Source organism: Euprymna scolopes, chromosome 23 (genome assembly GCF_053919585.1).
Source record: "Euprymna scolopes isolate OS-2025 chromosome 23, ASM5391958v1, whole genome shotgun sequence".
Classification (NCBI taxonomy): Eukaryota; Metazoa; Mollusca; class Cephalopoda; order Sepiida; family Sepiolidae; genus Euprymna; species Euprymna scolopes.
This window is the reverse complement of record NC_136504.1, coordinates 90,737,606-90,759,355: the sequence shown is the minus strand read 5'-3', so window position 1 is coordinate 90,759,355 and position 21,750 is coordinate 90,737,606. Positions and strand designations below refer to the sequence as shown.

Genomic DNA, 21,750 nt, shown 5'->3' with positions numbered 1-21,750 from the left:
AGTCCGAAAGGATTCCTATTAACTTGACTACCTATTATGTAGAAGGTCAGTTTTTTATGTGAGGGAACTACACCTCATCAAAAAGAGGCAAGTGGCATCGGAACAAAAATAAAATTTCTTTCAGTCTCAAAGATTTCGCCTTTATGAACAGAGGCAATAGGTACAATATGTTCGTATACAGATGTACGTGCAAAAAAAAATGGCTTAACAATGCTTGCTCTCCAAATAAATCCCATTGTTTTACAAGTTGGTTTCTTTTATGTTAATTTTAAACATTGCTTCAGATCCTTATTTGGTTATCGAATTGAATGATAATTTTTGGTTTAAATTCTTTTCGTTTCAAGGTAGAAACAATTGGCGACGCATATATGGTCGCGTCTGGGCTTCCAGTTCGTAATGGAAACTTACACGCTCGAGAAATTGCTCGGATGTCGATAGCGCTATTAAGAAGTGTGTTTTCATTTAAGATTCGTCATAGACCGAATGATCAACTGAAATTAAGAATAGGTGTACATACAGGTAAGTACAGAGAATGACATTAAAAACATTGCTAAATCATCACACACAAGTGCTATTTTTCGGTTTTGTTTTCTTTTGTCGAACGACAAAAAATTATACAAACTTCTTGTTTTTCTATAAAACACATTATTCCACCCAAAGACTGAAATAAAACTAGAAAAAAATTACTTGTATTATTTTTTACACCATTTATAGACTAAATTTACTACATTCGAGGCCGCCATATTGCTTTTAAAAATCAACCTTTCTAAAGTTTTCCAAATTGGCTTTTTAAGGCTAAATTTGGCCTTTCTTATGCTCTTAATTAAAACATGGTTCAATAAAATGGCCAATTTTGGCACAAAAAGGCCAATTTGTCAACCCTATACATACTGATTAAATGGCATAAATTATTTACATATATATTTTATTCCATTCAATTTTCAATAAATGGCTCATCCTACTAGAAGAAATATTTTTAGCAAAATAACATTATACAATTACAATTTAACACATAAATTGAAAACTAAAAAAGTTTGCATGAAAAGTTTAAAAGAAGCAAAGATTAAAAAGGATATTCCTTGAAGAAAAATAGAAGTACAATTGTAAGACCCAAAACCGTGAAGAGTGGCATAGATGGAGAGTTCTTTAAAATTCATATGCATGCATATGATGTAGTCCAATAGGCGCGTGCGATAGGGTAAGACCCATTGAAGATTGTAACATTTCCACAATTTTACTATAAAAAATATTTTCCTGAAGAGCTTGTTAAATGATCTTTACTGAAAATTACTTCTATAATTATTTAAGTTAATATAATAAAAAATAATTTAAGTTAATATAATTAAAAAAATAATAAAAATATTGGAAATAATTAAAGTTTATTATACAATTTATAATCTAAAAGTATTTTGAAACATTAGTCATAATATATATACATATATATATATATATGATATGATATGTAGTTTGCTTGAAGCATTGTATGGGAAAGATATGTAGAAGAGATTTAGGAGGGTATCGCAATGCGAGGAATGGGATATAGTCGGTGTTGAAAGTCAGAAAGATGAAAACAAGTGGCAATTTACAAATCAGTAAGTCTATACATATATGTCTATATATAGTTATTCAATTGTATTAAGTACAAATGTCTTGCCTGTGTGATCTGTGACTATATCCAGTATATTTCGGGAAAAAAATCCCCTTTTCAAATGGTGGATGTATTCAAAGCATGCTGGATGAAAGAGTGAAAAGTTTTTGCACTCTTCCATTCAGCAAGTTTTAAATAGATCCGTTACATCTTCAGCTGAAGATGAAGTATTACTTCGAAATATATTCATTTTAAACAACAGATATTGTTTATCCACATATAATTGCATCATGATTTGGTTTTCAAACGTATATAATACGTAATCATTGTAATAATTTATAGTTTTAGTTTAAAATGAAAATTAGTAATACATTTCCACTCTTTCAGGTCCTGTTTGCAGTGGTGTCGTTGGATTGAAAATGCCCCGTTATTGTCTATTTGGGGATACTGTCAACACCTGTTCTCGGATGGAATCCAATGGATTACGTGAGTAGCAAGCAATTTGTTTTCGATCAATAGCATTTCAGAAGTGGTGATGTAAAAAGCGAAAATCTGCGATCCGAAACGGATAACGAAATTAGCCAAAATAGAAAATTGAAGCAAAACACACGAACTTCTTATCATAATCATAGAATACCTCTAACATGTGATTGTGATACATGTGAGGTACTGTTTTCTAGAATAATAAAGTGCTCGTTTTCGTATTTCGATTCATTTTCAGATCACGGTGTTTTGCTTTTTCCATCAACAAGCCATATGCCCAAATGTGGCGGCCATATATATTAACTTGTTATTCTGAACGTAATGTTTACGTATTTAAAATGTGTATTTCGCAATACAAAGTGTATTTTTCTGTATAGATTTGAACTCGAAATGATCCTCCATGTAAAATCAAATAGAAACAGTTGGATAAATGGGTGCCACATGAATTGAACGATACTCTAAAAAATCCCCTTTGGAGGTGTCTTCTACATTCCTTCTGCACAACAAAGACAACTCATTTCTCGAGCGGATTGTGATGTGTGATGAGAAGTGGATGCGCTACGACAAACGGTACTGTTCAGCACAGTAGTTGGATGTTGGAGAAGCTCTATAACACTTCACGAAGCAGAAATTGCACCAGAAAAAGGTTATAGTGACTGTTTGGTAGGTTGCAGGTCTCATCCATCACTGCTTCTCAAAACGATTGCGACAGAGAAGTACTGCTGACAAACCGACGAAATGCACCAGAAGCTCCAATGAGATTGGTCAATTTTGTGTACAAATGTTGCCTAACTGACCCGGCAGAAGCTGAACAAATTGAACTACAAGACTCTGCCTCATCCACCATATTTACTGGACCTCTCGTCCACCGATTATCACTTTTTCAAGCATCTCTACAACTTCCTGCTAGAAGGTCCTGGATATGACCTTAAACTATATCAGATGGTGAGGCCCCAGCTTGCGAGCTCTGGGGAGTGTGGAGCCACCATTTAATTGCCATTGCTCCCAGGTCCACTCTAACCCGGAGTGGTCGTACCTGTTAGGGCCCCAACTATGGGTTATATAGAAACTGACTTGCAAAAAACAAATATATTCTATTAAAAAATTTTTTCTTTACAATCACCGGATTCGGCATTAAATAACCTGAAAAGGGTTGATATGCCGTAAAACAAAAACAACCAACCAATTCCTGTGAGAAAAATGCTTCAAGGCCGAGATGATGCCGAATCGGCCTTCAATTACTCCATCGCTTTCAGATCGGATTTCTATGCTAATGGGATAAATACACTTGTTTCTTGTTGGCAAAAATGTGTCAACTCTAATGGTTCTTATTTCAATTAATAAAGTTTATTAATAAAGGAGTTATGATCTTTTGAAGTTGCACGTCAAGAAACGACATTATTTTTGCACCAACCGTATACTAGATGCAACAACAATAAACAGTTTTGAAATGTGAATTTCTCAATACAAATGTATATTTGCCAGTAGATTTTAGGTGGTATATGCAATTATATTCAACAACAAAAATAGTTTTCATACCTGCACATAATTTATCGCAATCAACTCACACCCTTATCCCTGAGTGGCCTCCGGGCCTTGATAAGTGGTGATCACTGTGTAAAAAAAAAAAATACCGTGAGTTTTGTTGCATAGTGTTTTCAAACCTGCTTATTCTTAGCATAAGGAAACTGTCATATAAACGATTTGCGCATGCGCAGTTGAAAGAGAAAGGAACTGCCCCCAGCAACTATAGGCCTATCATGTGCTTAATCACTATGTGGAAAATACTAACAGCACAACTGAGTGAACAAATCTACAACTCCTTGAATAATTGTGGACTTCTCCCCGCCGAACAGAAAGGATGCCAGAAAAGAAAAAGAAGAACATGATCCGCTATACATAGATCAACAGATCAAAACATCCTAAAGAAGGTATACAGAAGGAAAAAGATGGATCGACTACAAAAAGGCTTTCGACAGGATCCCAGAGAGCTGAAAGGAATATAGATGATAAAAAAAAATAACCAAGATAGTACCTATAATAGTAGGAGCACTAGGAAAATTCCAAAAAAACTTTGGAAAAAATGGGAGAAAATGGAATCAGAGTAATGGTTGGAAAGATAGAACGGATAAAAGTAATGAACACAGCTGAAATATTAAGGAACCCCCTTGAATATAGAGATTAATACATGAGCCACATACACAGGCCAGACGAGTTGCTGCAGGGATGAAACACAAAATGAAGTTGCATATCTATAAGTTCTCTATCCCCTCTCAATCAAAAAGAATGATGCCAAATAGCCAAGAAGGCTCAAGGAGGATGGAAAAATCGAAGAGAGTGCTGACTAGACATCCGCTGGATAAATGCCAAGAGAACTGGTACCTTGGGGAGGCTTATTGCCACTCAAACTCCAGCTACTAGCGAGAAATCAATAGTAAGCAGCAAATATTATTGAAATAAGTGGAGAGTACTGGAAATCTGGGGAGACTTGTCAATCAGCTTCCAAGGAACACAACAGGTTGTTCTCAAGTAGAGATCCTTTATGACTTGTGTTAAAACTCCTTGTGAGCCAATAATGATAATTATAATAATAAGAAGAAGACTTCCACTGGCTGAGTATGAAGAGGACTGCGACCTTGGGGAGGCTTATTGCCACTCAGATTCCAGTGAGGACAAATGGTTGCTACCAATAGGAAATCAATGGTAAACGGTTGTTGTGATAATGCAAATTAATTTGAAAATTGTATCGAAAGAGGTGGAGAGTATTGGAAATCTAGGAAGACATGTTGTCACTCAAACTCCAGAGAACACCGCAAGTTGTTCTCAAAGAGTATTCTTTGGTGATGGCATGTGTGAAAACTTTAGTGAGTGAATAATAATAATATATCTATAATGTTCAGACGTATGTTAGCACCTTTCATGCACATTAAAAAAATATTGCTAAGTACGAGGTCGCTAAGAGAAACAATTCCGATTTTACTAATCCACTAGTTCTCAAATCATATATCGTTCCGTCGACTAAAACAAAAATGAGGTTCGTCTGATTTATCTATCAACAGATTGGCACAATGTTTACTCCACATTTATTTACGTTAAGCCACAGCGTATTTATAACTCATTTATTTTTTTAGGGCTTGACTTTCACGAAAAACACTCATCCACCTGAAACCACTATCAATAATTTCCCTTACTCTTTATCTGTGCCTAAACCTATATGTAGATACCATGAACAAAGCTTCTTTCTTAGAACTGTACGACTGTGGAACACTATTACTTTTCCCTGATTTCCAACTGACTACAATATGGTCGTTTTCAAGTCCAATGTGAACAAGTTATTGATGAGCCATTCCCCTTAAGTAATCTAATTCATCAAATTTCCACTACTAACGATTGCTACATTTTTCCGTTGACACTCATTAATCCTTATCATCGAATGGCCCTGATAAGTGGTAACTCTTTTGTGAATAAAAATTAAAATAAATTACTGCAAGTGTTAATTAAATAGCACAGAGATATATTCATATAATTTCTTTTTTAATAAATAACAATTATTTTAAAAGGAACTAGAAAGAGCATTTTCTCCCATTTATTATTTTATAAGTAATAATATTATTAGTAACATTACTAACAGCAAATTATACATAGTGTTTAGCCGTATTCCTTTGGACCTCTATTTTAAACGAGGTGCGTTCCAAACGTGATGCCTCCTTTTCATTCTGCCCGAATGGATCAAAGGAGATTGCAAATTGTATTATTATTATGACTCAAAGTTTAATTTCTCTGTTACAGATATTGGCGGTGTGAGACTTAAGAAAAAATGACATCTGTTATGGTCGTACTTCTAAAACAGATGCGAAAAAGTAAATGGACAATGGTGGTGATTATGTAGGAACAATATCTGAAGCTAAAAAAGTCCCTCGTTTTAATGATACCACTCCCGTCTTCATAGATTTTCAACTTTTCAGTTTAAAAAGAATAGGAGGCTTTACCTTTGGAATGGTCATCGTACATTTAATACTTCATATTTTCATGCATATTTATATGGTTGGAAAGTATTAATTGCCTATATTTGAAATTTATTGCTGAAATATAATTCTTACAAAAAATTCGCCAAAAGTACTACCGTTTTCAACCCACACGAGTCCTCTTCAGGTATTGAAATGAATGGGTGAATGTTTATTTGTAAAGTGACTGATCAGATGATGCGCCTATAAACATTTCAGTACGTCTTCCCCATCCCTAAACACTATGTGAGGTTGCCATTTATTTTTTTCCTGTAGTTTTCACATTACATGAGCGATATTTTTGATGATGAAAAACTAACTTTTATTTTCTAGGTCAGCTTTTTTTTTTTTAGTCCAAAATCTCCCGATAGTATTCATCACAATTTATCCATCTCCAATAGTGGAGGTCTGGCTAGAGATTTCTCTCCTCTGTTTTTCTCTCCTCGCTTTTGTGCAGTGCCAGTTTTTGATGACACACACAAAAAAGGGGAAAATCTAATCTTAAAATGGGCTTTTAACCTTGAGAAGAATTATACACACACACACGTGTGTGTGTGTATGTATATATATATATATATATATATATATATATATATATATATATATTCCCACCTGACTACAATTTGGACGTCTTCAAGTCCAACATAAACAAACTCCTGACAAACCGCCCCTTTAAGTAAGACACTCTATCAAAACCCCCAATACTAATGATTACTACAATACTATCTCATTGATTACTGTACACGCAATAACCCTTATCCCTGAGAGGCCTCTGGGCCTTGGTCAGTGGTGACCCCCATGTAAAAAATATCTATATATATACTTGGGCAACATTATTTCATTGATACAAGTCTGGTTGATGAAGATATTCTTATACAAAACCTATCTAAAAACATTTCCAGACACATAAAGTACAGTCCTACATATTCTTTTTTGTGTCCATTTTATCTATATGACCATTAGGAATGTGTATCCAAAGAAAGTACACATAGCGACATGACCCATACCATTATTTCCCGTCGCCTCCCATACAATCTATCAAGATAACTACACACTACACCCATGAAAGAATTTAGAAAATTCCTCACAGAACTGGTGCTACCAGATCAGGCTGCCTATTGGCTTTCTGAGACGAAATGCACCTACAGCGATTTCTGTTTTTTATTCTCTTTTGTAAAACTTAATTATGTTCTACAAAAATAAAAACAAAATCAACAGCCCCTCTCCCTTCTCCCCTCCTTTCTTTTTCCTTCCCTACTTCCCGGTCCTAGATATGACTTTAAACTATATCTGATGGTGAGGCCCCAGTTTGCGGGCCTTGGGGAGCGTGGAGCCACCCTTTAATTGCCATTGCTCCCAGGTTCACCCTGACCCGGAGTGGTAGTACCTGTTAGGGTCCCAAGTATAGGTTCAATAAAAAACAAACCAAAAATAAAATAAAATAAATAAATAATATAAATACATTGTATTAAAAAATTATTCTTCAAAATTTGATCAGATTCCACTGGACCCTGTCGGCAGGGCATCAGAATATGCCAACTACCCCCCTGCAGAGAGTAGAAGTCCCTCAATGGGGCTAGCTGTTGGCCGTAGGTAGCGACCCGTAATACCTTTAGGACAGGCAGGTTCCTGGTGGTTGAGAGATTTGGAGGTCAGGATTTAGTGCCCCCACTTCCCAACACATCACTTTGGCCCTTACTGGGCTAGACGGGCGGTCGGAGGGGCCTGATCCGACCAATCGGCTGGTCACGTCAAGCCCCACAATATATCACCCAACCCATAAACCTATCATCAACACAATATGCCTATCCCTTCCCCACAAATAACATCTACTCCCTAATATATGGTGGAAAGCGGTGGCTGAGGGTTGATCGACGTAGTGAAATATCTATGACGTGGCTGCAAACCCTTTAAATTACTTCATATCCCAAAGTAACATCAAACGAAAACAGGTGCTCATAAATGATATCACATAAATCTAGTATATATCCCTTGGTATCCTTGTTGAGCCTGGGCGAATGGGTTTCCCCCCAGGCACTTCCCATATAGGCCTCCGAGGTGGGTGGGGAGCAAAGATGATGAAAAAACTAACCTTTTTGATTATTGCTTTTTTTACCCCCAAAACCCCCAAAAAAAGAAACTTCTCTGATGTTTCCGACATCTCAAGTTCAGAGGACGAACAGAATTGCTTAATCAATGAAAACACAATATTTTTAGTAATGGAAACACTTGAAAAAAATGAAATACATAAAATTTCACTTTTTACAATGGAAAAAAATTTTCTCTCAAAAAATAAAACCCAAAATGATAAAAAGACTGCAAAATAACACCATACTTTTCGAATTGAAACAAAAACACAAGCTAAAGAAATTCTCAAATGGCAAACCTTTAACAATATCAAAATTAAAACTTATCCCCACCCATACCTAAACTCCTCAAAAGAAGTTATTAGATGCAGCGAACTATCAAATTGCTCGACTAAGGAAATTGTATCTAATCTATCATCCCAAAGTGTAACAGATGTAAAAAGAATAAGAATAGAACGAAATGCAGAAACTATATTGACAAATACATATATACTCTCCTTTGACTCCACAAACCCCCAAGTGAGATTAAAATCTGATACCTAAAAGTGAATGCTGAAAAATACATCCCAAACTCTCTAAGGTGCTACAATTGTCAACAATTTGGACATCACCAATCCAAATGCACCAAATCACCAATATGTATAAGATGTGGTGAAAACTCAAAACATAGTGACTGCAAAAAAGACCCCAAATGCTTAAACTGTAAGGAAAACCATTCAGCTGACTTCAAAGGATGCAAAACATGGCTAAAAGTAAAAGAAATAACAACAATAAAGTACACAAAAAAAATAACCTTCCCGGAAGCCAGGAAAATTATGAACGCAAGATACTCAGAAGTAACCAAGAATGCTAAAATACACACAAATCAAAGTTGTCAAAGTTATACAAAAAATCCTCCAGAAATAAAAACTGAAGAAATATCTCAATTGATAAAAGAGATGAAAGACCTAATGAAAGAAATTAAAACACTTATCCTGAACTCTGGAAATAATCAGTCTACAAAAGAGAGTACAACAAAAAAAAACAGAACCAACAAATCAAAAAACTCAAATTAAATCAAACAAAGAAAAAGAAAAAACTCACCAAATAAAACCACAAACAAATCAAATGAAACAACACCATCAACCAATAAAACGAAAGCTAAAGAAACAACAAACAAACCAAGATCTAGATCCCAATCAACCCCAAGAGGAGGAAACAAAGTAGGAACACTGGAGGAGATGGAAGTAGAAGACAAAACACCCCCAGACAAATAAAATGACAGACCACAATAAAAAAACTCAAACTATCATTCAATGGAACTGCCGAGGACTTCAGGCAAACATAAACGACTTGCTACTGTTAATATCTAAACTAGGACCTGCTATCATCTGCCTCCAGAAAACATTCCTAAAGACACACGATAACATCACTATAAAAAAACTACACCTAATACAACTTTATACACAATACTGGACAGAGAGCCTCCGGAGGTGTATCGATTCTAGTTAGAAACGACATCCCTCAGAGCGAAATAACTCTAGACAACATTACAAGCAATTGCTGTGAAAACTACTTTACATAAAACTATCAACATTTGTTCCATGTATATCCCACCACATGACCCCATAAATGAAGCCAAAGTCAGCAAAATAATAGAACAACTTCCTAAACCATACATCCTACTAGGAGACTTCAACAGCCACAACATCATATGGGAAAGCAATAAAACAGACATAAAAGGTAAAAAACTAGAAAATATCATCAGCAATAACAATCTGTCCCTCATGAACCAAAACTCCAATACATATTTCCACCCTGCCTCAGGTACATACTCAGCCATTGATTTGTCACTATGCGACCCAGCCACATTAATGTACTACAGCTGGCAAGTGTATGATGACTCATATGGTAGCGATCACTTTCCCATCATACTTGAAAACTCAATCCCGATTGAAGATAACCTCCCCAGATGGAAGCTAAACAAAGCAAACTGGGAGGAATATAAAACCCAATGCAATGCAAAACTAATAGACAAAGATGAACTGGAGAACTCTATGGAACACTTCACTGAGACGTTGATGTCAATAGCTGGGGAATGTATACCCAAAGGCTCCAAATCCAAAAAATATAAAAGACCTTGGTTTAATGAAGTTTGCTAAAAGGCGGTAAGATTACGTAAAGCTGCACTGCGAAAATTTAAAAGTCGTCCCACTACCCACAATCTAGACCAGTTCAAACAAAACCGAGCAAAAGCCCGTAGAACAATTAAGGAGGCCAAAAGAATGTCATGGAGAGTCTATATCAGCAAACTGAACTCTAACACCAAAACAAAGCAAAAATTATAAACCACAATTCAAAAAACTCAAACTAGATGTTGAAAGAAACAAACTAAACTTCAACTCAGACAATGTTGAAGACTACAACAAACCTTTCACCCTATCTGAATCAACCGACGCCATAAACAGTTCACACAACACTGCAACAGGGCCAGATGAGATCCACTACGAGTTCTTGAAACAACTACCTCAAAAATCCTTAATCTACCTCCAAAACATCTTCAATGACATTTGGATCAGGAGTAAACTCCCTGACATATGGAAACAAGCAACAGTGATCCCCATCCCCAAACCTGATAAAGTTAAGTCTGATCCCACAAGCTACCGACCCATAGCATTGACAAGTTGCGTATGCAAAACATTCGAAAGAATGCTAAACAAAAGATTAACCTGGTACCTCGAAGCAAATGGCCTGATAACAGACGTCCAAAGTGGATTCAGAAATAAAAGAGGCACCATTGACAACTTGGTACGCCTGGAAACTTTCATAAGAGAGGGGTACATAAAAAAAGAACACATAACGACCATCTTCTTTGATTTGGAAAAAGCATACGAGACAACATGGATATATTGCATCATGATAGACCTGCACAATCTAGGTCTAAAGGGAAGACTACCCAAACTAATAAAAGATTTTTTATCTGACAGGGACTTTAGGGTCCATGTGGGATCCACCCTTTCTGACCTCGAAAACCAGGAAGAAGGGGTCCCACAAGGAAGCATACTATCAGTCACTTTATTTAATATAAAGATTAACAATATTACCAAATGCCTAAGTCCTGGAACCGACTGCTCCCTATATGTCGATGACGTCTTGATCTGTTATAGATCAAAAAATGTCCAAACAATAGAGCGAGAGTTGCAGCTGAACCTAAACAAAATAAACCGGTGGGCCACGGAAAATGGTCTTAAATTTTCCGAGTCTAAAACGAAGTGCATGCACTTCTGTAATATTAAAAAAATGCACAACGATCCAACCCTCAAACTCGATGGCAAAAAAATTGATATTACTGATCAATATAAATACCTAGGGATCATTTTTGACAAAAAATTGAATTTTATTCCCCATTTGAGATGTTTACAGCAGAAATGCCACAAAACACTACAATTATTAAGAGTTGTCGCTAACACAGACTGGGGAGCAGACCAACAAACGCTCCTAAAACTATACAAGACTCTAATTCGTTCGAAACTGGACTACGGCTGTTTCATTTATGGATCAGCAAGGCCTTCCTACATAAATATCCTTGCTCCCATTCACCATGAAGGACTAAGAGTAATCTTGGGACCATATAGAACATCCCCCAAAGAAAGCCTATATGCAGAAGCCCACGAAGCACCCCTAAAGTTCAGATGGGAAAACCTTGGCGTACAACACTACCTGAAACTAAAGTCCTGCCCAACAAACCCCGCTTATCAATGTACCTTGGACCCCAAATATAGAAACCTATTTAACAGAAAAGAAAAAGCCATAAAAACCTTCGGACTTCGAATGGAAACCAGTATAGAAGAATCTCAAATTCCAATAACAAATATCCACCATTCTGTAATATCCGAAAACCCACCATGAACTATGAAACAAACAGACGTAATGCTGAACTTAAATGAAAATAAAAAAAATAAAAAATAAATTCTGCCATATTTCAACAAGAACTTGAAAATATCAAGCTATGCTACTCTGACTATACATGCATATACACAGATGGCTCGAAGGATAACGATAGAGTTGGATGTGCAGCTACCTACAACAATACAAAAATTAGCAAACGACTTCCGAATGAAGCCTCTATATTTAGTGCTGAAACCAGAGCCATAGATTTAGCACTGGATATCCTTGCTGAAGAAAACTCAGAAAAATTTATTATATTCTCTGACACCTTATCCGTTTTAACAGCTATAAAAAAAATATAAAACAAGAGAACCCCACAATTATCAAACTTTACGTACATCAAGTCTGTTGCCAAGGTCGCTGGAAAGATGGTGGGATCCTTCTACCGCTCCAGAAGATATCTCACTACTGATGCAATTCACTGTCTATATAAAAGCCAAGTACGTCCAAGGATGGAATACTGTTGCCATATCTGGGCAGGAGCTGCTAAAAACAGCCTATCCTGTCTTGAGGGAGTACAAAATAGACTTTGTGGTTTAGTGGGGGATGCCCTTTTCTCTACCCTGCAACCTCTCTCCCACAGAAGAGACGTTGCGAGCCTATCCTTGTTTTATCGTTATTTCCATGGCAAGTGCTCGTCTGAACTCCAATCTCTGGTCTCCTCTCGCCAACCTTTCACGAAAAACACCCGTCTAGCTGAATCCACTGTGAAAAATTTCCCCACTCTTTATCTGTGCCTCAATCAAAACGTGGATTCCATGAACAAAGCTTCTTTCTTAGAACTGCAAGCCTGTGGAACTCTGTTCCATCTGCCTGCTTCCCACCTGACTACAACTTTGATGTGTTCAAGTCCTACGTTAACCAATCCATAATGAACCGCCCCCTTAAGTAAACACTTCATCAAATCTCCACACTAACGTAATGTACTTGCAATAACCCTTATCCCTGAGTGGTTTCCAGGCCTTGATAAGTGGTGATCACTGTGTAAAAAAAAAAAAAAAAAAAAACTCCTAAACAAAATAAATCTCATTACCGACCAAAAGAAAATAATATTCACCAGGATCCCTAGACACATGGGAATCAGGGGCAATGAAAGAGCCGATGCTATAACTAAGGAGGCAATGAAGTTGAACCTTGATGGGCACAGGATCCCATACACGGATATTAGACCCCTGATCAACAGCCATATATTTGGGAAATGGCAAAGTCAATGGAATGAAAATATAAATAACAAATTATACAATATAAAACCCACACTTGGAGAGTGGAGGCAGGATTATCAAAAACCAAACAAAAAACAAAATGTCATTTTAACAAGACTTAGAATAGGTCACCCACACTTAACCTATTCCTACCTCCTAAAAGGAAAAACTCAACCCCAATGCATTCCCTGTCAAGTACCACTTACTGTAAAACATTTACTAATTGAATGCACAGATCTTTCACAAATTAGGAAAAAACACTATAAAGAAATAGATCTTCAAATAATCTTCAAAGAGTGCAACATCAGAAAAATCTTATCTTACATTAAAGAAATAGGACTCTTCCAAAAAATATAACCCGCAAAAACCTTATATTCTGCAAAAGCATCCTGCAAGACAGAGAATAAAAGTGATAAAATCCACTATAAAACAACCAAACCAAAAGCTACAAACTGACGATTGAAAATACAAAGAGCTTCCAAGTCTCCTATAAAATAACTGGATACAACATCAAATACTATCCCCAAAATTACTAGATTCAGCATTGAATGGCCCAGAAGGGGTTGATAGAAACCCCCGCCCCCCAAAAAACCCAACATTAAATGACCCACAAAGGTTGATATGCTGATTAAATAACCCATCCATCCATCCATCCTCACAGAAAACACGGCCATCCTTGACGTCTCATATTGCGCCTACCCATCCTCGAGGTATTGCTTATTAGAGTAAAACAAAAAAATACCATCAACCATCAGACTGGCTTTGGGAATGGGGATGGTGTACTCAAATTTTTATAGGTGCATCATTTGATCAGTCAATTCACCAATAAACCTAAGACGACCCATGTGGATTGAAAACCTTAGCACGTTTGGCGAATTTCTCTAATCTCTCGTGGAAAATGCAAGAAAGTTAGCCCACCATATAGAAAAAAAAAATGGACAAAAAAGAATATCCAGAGCTTAGCGCTGATATTCAACTAGACCTGTATATATATATATAAATATATATTCTTTTTATGATTTGGAATTCATTCCATTTGCGCTTTTTGCAAGGAACTCTGACTTTTGGATTATTTTGACCATTTGGAATTTATCCATCGGATTGAAATTTTAAATTCGACCGTTTTGGATTTTACCATTTTTGGATTTTTACCCTTCACCGGACTATCCATTCATGTGAAATCTTTTTATCATTTTTCTTTGGCCTCCTGTTCTCCTTACCTCACCCTTTTTTCTTTAACCAAGTAAGATCTGTGACATACTTGTAGTTTCATTAAATACTTTTATATGCAAAATCCTATCCTGCATTTTGCTAATTCCTGCCCTCTGATGAGAAGGAGAGTATTTCTTCTAAACTCCGCGGATTAAGGGCTATCCACTTATCTTGTGTCTCCTTTTTTAAAATTAAATATGTTTTTAACTCTTTTTCAAGATGTCTTTTAACATGTTTTATTAATCATTTGGTCATATATATATATATATATATATATATATATATATATGTAACTACTTAATTTACCCACATAAAATTAATATACGAAAGTATAGATTTATGCGTAAACTTTAAGTATTTACTTCATAAGTGCTCAATACGTAGGTAGAGCTAGTACTATGACCACAAAAGTACATTCAACAATAAAAACAACACTAGCGAATAAATACTGGGAACTCAAAGAAAGCGGACATTCGCCGGTAGTCGAATGGAAAATAATAAGACAAGTGTAGGGACCTAGACGACCCATGTAGATTATGCCTTCATGAAAAATTTGCTAACCTGTACTTTAAAGAACCCCAACATCTATTAAACTGTAGAAGAGAAATAGCAAATAACTGTGTTCACAAGATAAAATTTACTCTAGGATAGCAATACAAAATAGTTTTAAAACTAACAAAAACAATAGAAAATAAACAAATACATAAATTAAATAAACATGAATATACATAAACGATCACACATATATGTATGTATGTATGTATATATATATATATATATATATATATATTTATATATAAACTAACAATAAAAAAAACACTGACCTAGTTTTAAAACAGATCCTTTGTCCGATAAATGCATGCCCATTGGCTGATAGGAAGGGCGTTGTGGATACTAGAAAACTGATTGGCTAACTAAAATCTCAATAGAAGAGGAGCATATAAAAACGATAAACAACCACAGAATTCGCGCATAAGCCTGAACAGTCCTAGAGTGGATGAAACGCGGAATGTTCAGTGTAGCTTAATCGCCATATATATTTTATAAATTACTATATAATATATATATATATATATATATATATATATATTATTAAAGATGACAGCATTCATTTAATTATACCTTCTTTTATTTTTCCTATCTTCTGTATTACCGTTTTTGTATGAAAACCAAAAATATTAATATATGTCCCATATGTATTCCTAATGCAAATAAAATGTAATGTTTACTTATTAAGATAATTAACCGATAATTAAGCTATTTTTCTGAGGTATCTAGATTCGTTGAGAGCTCTGCTATCTGACTTGATTTTCGGCAAAATGTTTGACGATTTCCTATTTGTGCTTATAATAAATGTAGTAAACGTGTCTCAATAAAGTAAACTAAAAACTTTATTGATGTGTAATTTTTGAAAATGTTTTACTTAATACGTCACCATTTTGTAGCTTTCTAAGTTGTCACACACACATATGTGATATATCTTTCCAGCGTTGAAAATACACGTCAGTCCACATACAAAAGCCGTTCTGGATATATTTGGGAATTTCGATTTGGAGCTCAGAGGACCAGTAGAAATGAAAGTAAGTTTTTGTTGTCTATCTTTTTTTATCTTAAATGTTAGGTATGTGTTTCTTACTAATATGGAAAAGGTATTTTGTGTATGCGTGTATTAGTTCACTCCCTATGAACTACAAAACGGCCAATTTTTATGAAATATCACGCAAAAGTACTTTATGTTTCTGGAAATGTTATTAGATGTGTTCTGTTTTAGAAATTTGCTGATAAGTATCGATAAGTATCGATAATCGAAAAAAAAAAACACTATAATAGAAAGGACAGTCCGATTTTTAACAAAGTTGATATCCAAACATCACAAATGCATTGGAGAAGTTTTATTACTGCACAAGCAGTAGGACTGTGTATAAAATTAATAAGTTCTTTGATAAGATATGGAGCGCGTTCGAAATGAATGTTTCTCTTTAGAGCACAGTCGAACCATGATACTTGACTTTTACATTTTGAACTGTAGACTACAATGTAATGCGGAAAAGTCACTAAGGGGAGGCATGTGAACTTCTTCTCACTGCACTTTGGTGGGTTCCCAATTAGAGCAGGCAATCAATCGATTTGATTAACGAATGGGCGATTTACTCGATTTCGATGATAAAAGTATTGGAAGTGTGGAACAGTCGCTGATCAACATTCAATCCTGGGCAACGTCGTATCTCCCTGCTACTTCCACATATCTATAGACATAAGGGTAGATAATGTGGATTTAATTTAGTTTTATTCAAATTGAAAGCCTTTTATGAAAATTTTAAAAAAATCGAATTTCTGTTACATTTTAACATAATAAATGTACCCCAAATTTTATTGGGGGGGGGCGTATTTTAGTGGTCATAAAAGTAGCACAATGTTCCATTCGAAAATTCAAATATGAAAATATTATAAATAATATATATTGTTATTATTTATGAATATAATATAAAAATAATATAGTTTATATATGTGTGTGTGTGGCATAGTTTGGTATGTTTGCATAATTTGAAAACCTATGCGTAAAATGGCAATCTATATAACATGCCCATCTATACGGGACGCCACTAGTTTCTTTATACGTAATATATATAAACTGTATTTTTACCGACTTATATTGTCTAATGTGTGCATAAATTTTTACCGACTTATATTGTCTAATGCGTGCTTGTGTGTGTGTGTGTGTTTGAATGTGTCAAAGTAAATCTATGCATAATTCATATAATAGTTCGCAGAAAACCTTCATTTAAAGATGACTAACATAGTTCTTTAACAAACACTAACAGATGCGTGTGAAACAGATATTTATAACGGGCTTCAATCTCAATACCCGGTTGTGACGGCGATAACTTTTATGCGTGCGTGGCGCACAGACAAAAGGAAACATACCTTCTCGTACTGTTTCTTCCGACTTCTTGCTCTGTAACGAAGATATCTCCATCCAATACAGATTATAGTTTGATATGACACAGGTTATATTTTGCACAACCTTATTTTTACGGGTGGTGACTTGTATCGAAGGTTTGCAGCGTCTCCCTAGATTCTATATCCTGGCATATTGCCAGATACGTTCTAGCGAACGCTCTCGCGGACGTAAAAGTAACGATTGACCACCGAACCAATCTTCGGTAAATTGATTCTTCCTGATTCATGCTTACGTGTATATATTTCGTTGTTTGTTATGCACTTTACGTAAACAGGTCAAAGTTATAGCCTATTGTTTTGCTAAACAAAGTTCCAAGGCCTTTATTATTGCAACTTTAAAATATTTGACTTATCGGTAATTTTCAAATGTGTTTATTGTTTCAAACATTTATCCTCTACTCTACTGAAATATAAGATATTTCAATAACATTATTCATTAGTTCGATCGTCCATCGATACATGCACTTTCACGGAGTCACTTGAAATCCAGCCAGCAGGGTTTTAATATACAACAGCATTAAATCTAAATTCTCTGAATTTAAATTTCTTTTTCAGTCTCGAATTTTAGTCATCTACAATGAAAAATCGTGTAATTTATGTTCATCAGAATTGGAATAAGTTATTTTTAGACATAAGGAAATGGAAACGCAGTATGAAACCGTTTCTTGTGGTATTATTTTTTGCGCCGCGCTCGTGTTGTTATTAATTTAACTCAAGTTTTTGTTTTTTTCAAGGGCAAGGGTTCCGTAATCACGCATTGGCTAAAAGGGGAGATAAATGCGGATGGAACAATAACAGATGCAGTTCCGCCAAATGTGATTGAACAGTCGAGCTGAAGGAATAAAAGTCTGATGCCGGCAGACGCGCCATTAATGAAAGACGAATTGACGTCAAGTTAAAGAGAGGAGCAGACTAAACGAAGCAGATGTTAAAAATGAAAAGAAAAGAGGTCTAAGAAAAGGGAGTGATTTACATTCATTTTTGTTTAAGGATTTTTTAACCCAAAGAACAAACCATTTGGAAATAAATAAAAATGAATGAATAAGGACAATTGAAAAAAAAAAAGATATTTTTTCTTTTAATTTTAATCGAAATTCATTGTGAAGTTTTGCTATTTTTTCAATGTACATTTACAACCATTTATTGATTTTTTTTCTATCCAAACATATATGAAAAAATATGAATGCGTGTGTGTATTAAAATAAATGTAATTTAAAACCTAAAAATATAAAAATTATGAAATAAAACACCTAACGAATATTAAAATAAAATTGGACAGAGCGTTATATCATTTTCGTATGTTTATTGTAGAATTTTAGAAAGACAACAAAAACGTAAAAAAAAAAAAAAAATGAAAAATATATTTCAAAAGAAACCCCCGCTTTCCGAATATAATATATGTATAATATATATTCTTTAGATTTTGAAGTCCTGTAGCCCCATCCTAAACCATAACCCCACCCCTCTTCAACCCCACAATCATCTTATTAACCCATCGACACACCACATATTTTCCAATCACTGAAAGTCGTAGCTTTTTCATATCACCATTTTATGAAGGCGTTTAAATCTTAAATATCAGGTCTTTCCCATTTTAAAAGATGAATAAACATTTAAAAAATGTTTAAACTTTCATGAAGTACATGTAAAAAAAAGCAACAAAAAAAAGGGCGGTAACATATCATTAATAATTTAATTTAATAATATTATAATAACTATCTATTATTTTTGAATTATATATACATATAATTATATGTATATATTCCCATGATAAAGAATATATTTATATATACATTTTCTGTTTTCTATAAATGCACGCATCTATACACACGTGTGTTTAGATAAAGGCATATATAAATTTATGTACATATAAATATATAAATACACGTACAATATGCTTATGTAGATAAAAAATGGAATTAAAATGTACGAATTTTGTGAAATTGTTGAATACTATATTTTGATGTTATTTTATCGCTTATATATATATATATATATATATATATATTGTTTGTCCGTGTATATATACATATTGATTTCATAGTTGTTATGCATATATGTACATTGATTTATATACATATTATATATATATATACACACATATATAAATGCATATATGTATATATATATATATTTCATAGTTATGCGTATATGTGCATTGATATATATATAATTAATGCACATATATAATCTGTGTGTATGTGCATATATATATATAATTAATGCACATATATAATCTGTGTGTATGGGCATGCATATATATAAGTCATTTGTAATATGTATATGCTCTCATATATATATATATTAGATACCAATTTAATCATTCCATGATTGTGATTGCTCAAATTATTTAGGGCATGATTTAATTTTTTGAAATTTATTTTTTAAATATTCTTTGCAACATTTCTGTTTATCTTCTTTTTTTTTCTCTGTTTGTAAAATAAATTATGATAATCTCCAAAGAATTTTATTGGTCGAGGAGGAGGGAAAGATATACACCAGATCTTACGCACTTAATGAACAGATGTATGTAACGAAAAAAAATAAATAAATAATACTATTAATAATAATACAAACGTATAGCGACACACACACACACACACACACACACATACGCAAAAGAACACAAGATGTGAACATGCACATTTATATTGAAACTAACAAAAAAAAAAAAAAGAATTATTAAAAGCATAAGCAGTAGAACATCAACGCACATCGTGACGCAGCTACAATTCTCTTTCCCAACATCTTAAATAATGACGTCCGGATGAAACGTGACATGACGAGAGACAGAGACTGTTTTAAGTAATTTTTGGATACATCTAAACTGCTACTGGAAACAGAATCTTCTGCATTTACTGTGAGACGTTGACCATTCTCACGTCGAGTCTTCTTGCTTGGATGGGTTTGTCTGTCTGTACCTTCCAGAGGATTTTGTGCGTTTCATTTAACAATACTTACACCCCCCTATGATGACAGGTTTAGACACAAGGGTATGTCTTAATAGAGGGGATTAACCCAGCTATCTCTCCACTTAAAAAAAAAGAACTCTGGATTGGTACAAACATTAAAACTTCCACAATCCAGAGAGACATGAAATGTACATAGAAGAGACTTAGTAAACTATCAAGACAGATACTACACGTTGATCTTAGTTCCAAGAATTGCCGTTTATCTAAAATATTATGTAAAGGAGTTTTGTAATTAGATTTATAGGCTCGCTGTTAGTATATTTCTTGTGAAATATGTAGAAATAAAGATCTTGGATCAAAGTGTACCATCTGTTCAGTAGCTGAACGTCATCTCCCCAAGGTTTATCTCGTCGTTTCGTGTGGGGTTGGGCTAATGTATGTCGTTCTCACCCATGAAGAAATGCCGACAGGTGACCACACTATTTGTACAGCCAGACCTGTCTGCTCCATTTTTTTAGGGGTGGGGGTAGCATTTTAAACCGTCTTTGTTTCTACCATTTCCGCTATAGGAATGAGGTAAACCTGATTTTTAGACTAGTAACAAAGTATAGTACCTGTTCTGTCATTAGTCAAAGACAGTTTAAGATTTTGACGTAAGAAATACATAGGGTGAATTATATATTTTTCTTTCTAAATTATCCACATACATAAGTTACATCTTCACCAAGAATCATCAGTGTGGCTACATATAAGTGCAGCACGCCTCGCATCCATATAACAAATTAAATGAATGCAGCTACCCTCCGTAAAGTGTTTGATCAAAGGAAGGGCACTTTGAAATATTGCTTTAGTCAGATGCTTTTTTTTTATATTTCCTTGAGAGAGATCATTAAATATAATGCAAATTACTTAAATGTCAGGACACACACAATATGTTTCATCTTAAGTAAGCATCATCAGTGTGGTTGATGCAGAATCTGCGTGTGTGTTTATTTCAGTATTATTACATTAGTGAATAATGGAGTTTTCCACACCGCAAGTTTCTTCGGTAGCTGTAATTAAAGGTAAATAGCGGCCACTACCACTACTGTAACCACCACCACTACTAATACTACTACTAATAATAATAGTGATACCGATAATCAGATACAGCTATATATTTTCCAAACAAAACTTGCTTTTCCGTGCACACTGAATGTCATTATTTACTAAAAGATGACATATTGCAATTTGAGTTGAAATGGAAGCAAATATCGAAATGAACTCACTACTATACGGCTCTATTTACTATTGAGCACTTTTACGTAAACACAGTAAGAATTATCGGATCATATATAATTATTATTATAATTATTTTTAATATTTACAGAAAGT

The 21,750-nt window shown here is 34.5% G+C and overlaps 1 protein-coding gene across 1 annotated transcript in view; it reads left to right on the top strand.

The window, feature by feature from the left end:
- LOC145246050 (atrial natriuretic peptide receptor 1-like) overlaps positions 1-18,745 on the top strand; it is a 1,007,513-nt gene extending 988,768 nt beyond the window's left edge. Inside the window, exons 19-22 of the mRNA XM_080107893.1 lie at positions 345-519; positions 1,976-2,074; positions 15,992-16,083; positions 18,199-18,745. Coding sequence (XP_079964019.1) covers positions 345-519; positions 1,976-2,074; positions 15,992-16,083; positions 18,199-18,300 — 468 coding nt within the window. The 3' untranslated portion in view covers positions 18,301-18,745. The remainder of the gene's footprint in view (positions 1-344; positions 520-1,975; positions 2,075-15,991; positions 16,084-18,198) is intronic.
- Positions 18,746-21,750: the final 3,005 nt, after the last annotated feature.